Source organism: Montipora capricornis, chromosome 9 (genome assembly GCF_036669925.1).
Source record: "Montipora capricornis isolate CH-2021 chromosome 9, ASM3666992v2, whole genome shotgun sequence".
In the NCBI taxonomy this organism is placed as follows: domain Eukaryota; kingdom Metazoa; phylum Cnidaria; class Anthozoa; order Scleractinia; family Acroporidae; genus Montipora; species Montipora capricornis.
The window spans coordinates 29471416-29473915 of record NC_090891.1 but is presented as its reverse complement, the minus strand read 5'-3'; the positions used below and the strand labels follow the sequence as shown (position 1 = coordinate 29473915).

General features: G+C 39.6%; 1 protein-coding gene across 1 annotated transcript in view; it reads left to right on the top strand.

The window, feature by feature from the left end:
* LOC138017855 (coiled-coil domain-containing protein 146-like) overlaps window positions 1–2500 on the top strand; it is a 40363-nt gene that overhangs the window by 13629 nt on the left and 24234 nt on the right. Inside the window, exons 14-16 of the mRNA XM_068864839.1 lie at window positions 207–310; window positions 917–981; window positions 1087–1157. Of these exons, the coding sequence (XP_068720940.1) occupies window positions 207–310; window positions 917–981; window positions 1087–1157 (240 nt within the window). The remainder of the gene's footprint in view (window positions 1–206; window positions 311–916; window positions 982–1086; window positions 1158–2500) is intronic.

The window sequence follows — 2500 nt, the reverse complement described above, 5'->3', positions numbered from 1 at the left end:
GGTGCTTTCACGTCGCTGTTGTGCAGAGTGACGCCAGATTATGTATGGTTACTTTTCCGCTTCAACATTTTTGTTTTGTGGCGGGAATTGTCCAGATTTTCTTGCTGAGCATAGCTAGATAACGGCTCACGCTCCTTACTACAAAAAAATTATGACTGCGATTCACATTTGTCGAACATTGTCATTATTGCTTTTGTTTTCATCAGAGGCTGGATATCGCGAAACTGAACGATCTTATTAACAAAGCCGAAGAAAGCATGGTCCAATTGCGAAAACGCTATGAAAGTGCAGTCCAAGAAAGGAATGACATGTGAGTTAATGACTTTGGACTCTGTAACATGAAAATTATTGCGCAGGAGGCCTTCTTCATCGAAGCAGATGCTGCAAAAAGTCAGTGATTTGTAACACTAGTACAGACGCGGTTACCCGCGTGCTTCCCGAGAATAGCAGAGGTGGATTTGTGAGGCGTTTTGACAAGAGAGAAAAGAGGGTTACAGAGTCGAAGACACTCATTCCGACCCTTGAGACATATGAGTTGCAATTACTTTAATACCCATATTATATTAATAATATTAATTTTAATAATCTAATTACTTAACAAAGAAATGGAAACAGAAGTGTCCGCAGAGGCAGAAGACTTTCTTGACCGCGAGGAATTAAAGTGGCCTTCTGCTTGAGGCGTACGTGATTTAATGTTGTCGCGTTATGTGGTTGCGGATGTTACAGAAAACCGACTTTTATTTCTTAGTAAAAATACATTTTGTAAAATTCACAGATCCTGGCCCTTTCCCTTTACTCTTTTCTGTGTCTATTACTATCTTGGTTTGATTCTCTTGCAACAGTTTTTTATGCTGGAACGAGCGATTCTGAAACATGTCTGATTTTACTTGTACATTGTATCTATATTTGTCTTCAGGGGAATACATTTGATAGAGACAAACGAAGAAGTGTGTGTCTTTTACGAGAAGTTGAATATACAAGGTAACAATTTCTTTTCGATCATTATTTCCACTTGTCTTTGACAATCGAATTTTCAGATCATTTAGTAAATGATCTGAAAATTCGATTGTCGATTTTTTCCCTCAGAAACGATGATTCGTAATGGTGACGTGGAATTAAAGGCCAGGGAAGAAGAAATACGTTTTCTGAAAATGGAGGTAAGGCCTTGGCAAACGGTCAAACATTTCCTTCAATATCCGTTCGATTTTGTTGAACGATGTTGAGTGATGTTGACTGCTGGGGTGGGCAAACGGTTTGACTTTCAACACATCATCAACTTTTGATTCAAACTATGGGATAGCATCGATTGAGTGTCGAAACGGGCGCTGCGCATCATCTATTCTGCGCTGTTCTATCAAGAGGCCCTAGTTACTAACCAGGTACCAGGTGTGTATCTCTTCGTACAAAAAGAAAGCAGTTGTGTAGCAAATTATTCACAAAGATAAAAAAGCCCGAGTCCCGCCTTCACCATCTTGTTCCACTGACTCGGCCGCTCCCTTCGCAACAAAGACAGGCCATCCCTCATAAGTTGCAAAACTGAACTCTTTAGTCCGGCGATGTGCCTCTATGCGCATGGCATGTAATCTAGGAAATTATGGGCACTTAATGTACAATTTAATGTATACTCCTAGTTTCTATATTTTTGCCTAATTTATTGTATCATAACTTTTATAATTGTAAGGCCCAGTCCATTTTGAACACGATGAACTTATATCTAAGCGCGATGATTTTATTCAGAAACTATACTTGTTATAAAGCCTTGTATTCAGTCCTGCGCTGTTGCCGCGGTTGTTACTATGGATACAGACATGGATACGACGTTAGAGACCGATTAGTGCGCACGCGCATACGCAACAATAGGGAACGTAAGCAACGACAACGGCGACGGCAACGAGAACGTCATCTCAAAATATAAATTCGCGTTGTTGTAATCGCTTCGTTAATATTTCAACTTTTTTAATATGACGGGGTTTTTTAGTTCCTCAAAAATGACGCTGGTAGGAACGGCGCTCAATTTAGGGCAGAAAATGGAAAATTTATCCTCAAGTAATGACGTTTTCCATAAAACCTAAAATTTGGCTATTTCACGTTGTAGTTTTGCTGACGACGGTAATGAAATGGGCAAAAGTGAAAAACACACGTGCATGGCGTGCAAAGCTATTGTTTTTGCCTACCAAATATGCAAATTTGTGACGTTCTCGTTGCCGTCGCCGTTGTCGATGCTTAAGTTCCCTAACGTTGAAAGAGGGGGGCAAACGCGTTCAACTTCTTTCAACATTCGCGAAAACAAAAGAAATGTTGAATGGTTGTTGAAACAAAGTTTAAACGCTTTTAAACTCATTCAACATCGATTTAACTTCGTTTTCAACGTGTTTTAATTCGGTTGAATTTATAGCGGTAGAAAGCGGTTTCAACACCACTGTTCAACGGATGTTGAAGAAAATGTTGAACTCGTTTGCCCAGGCGTTAATTAACACATTTTTTGATTTGTTCTCAGTTT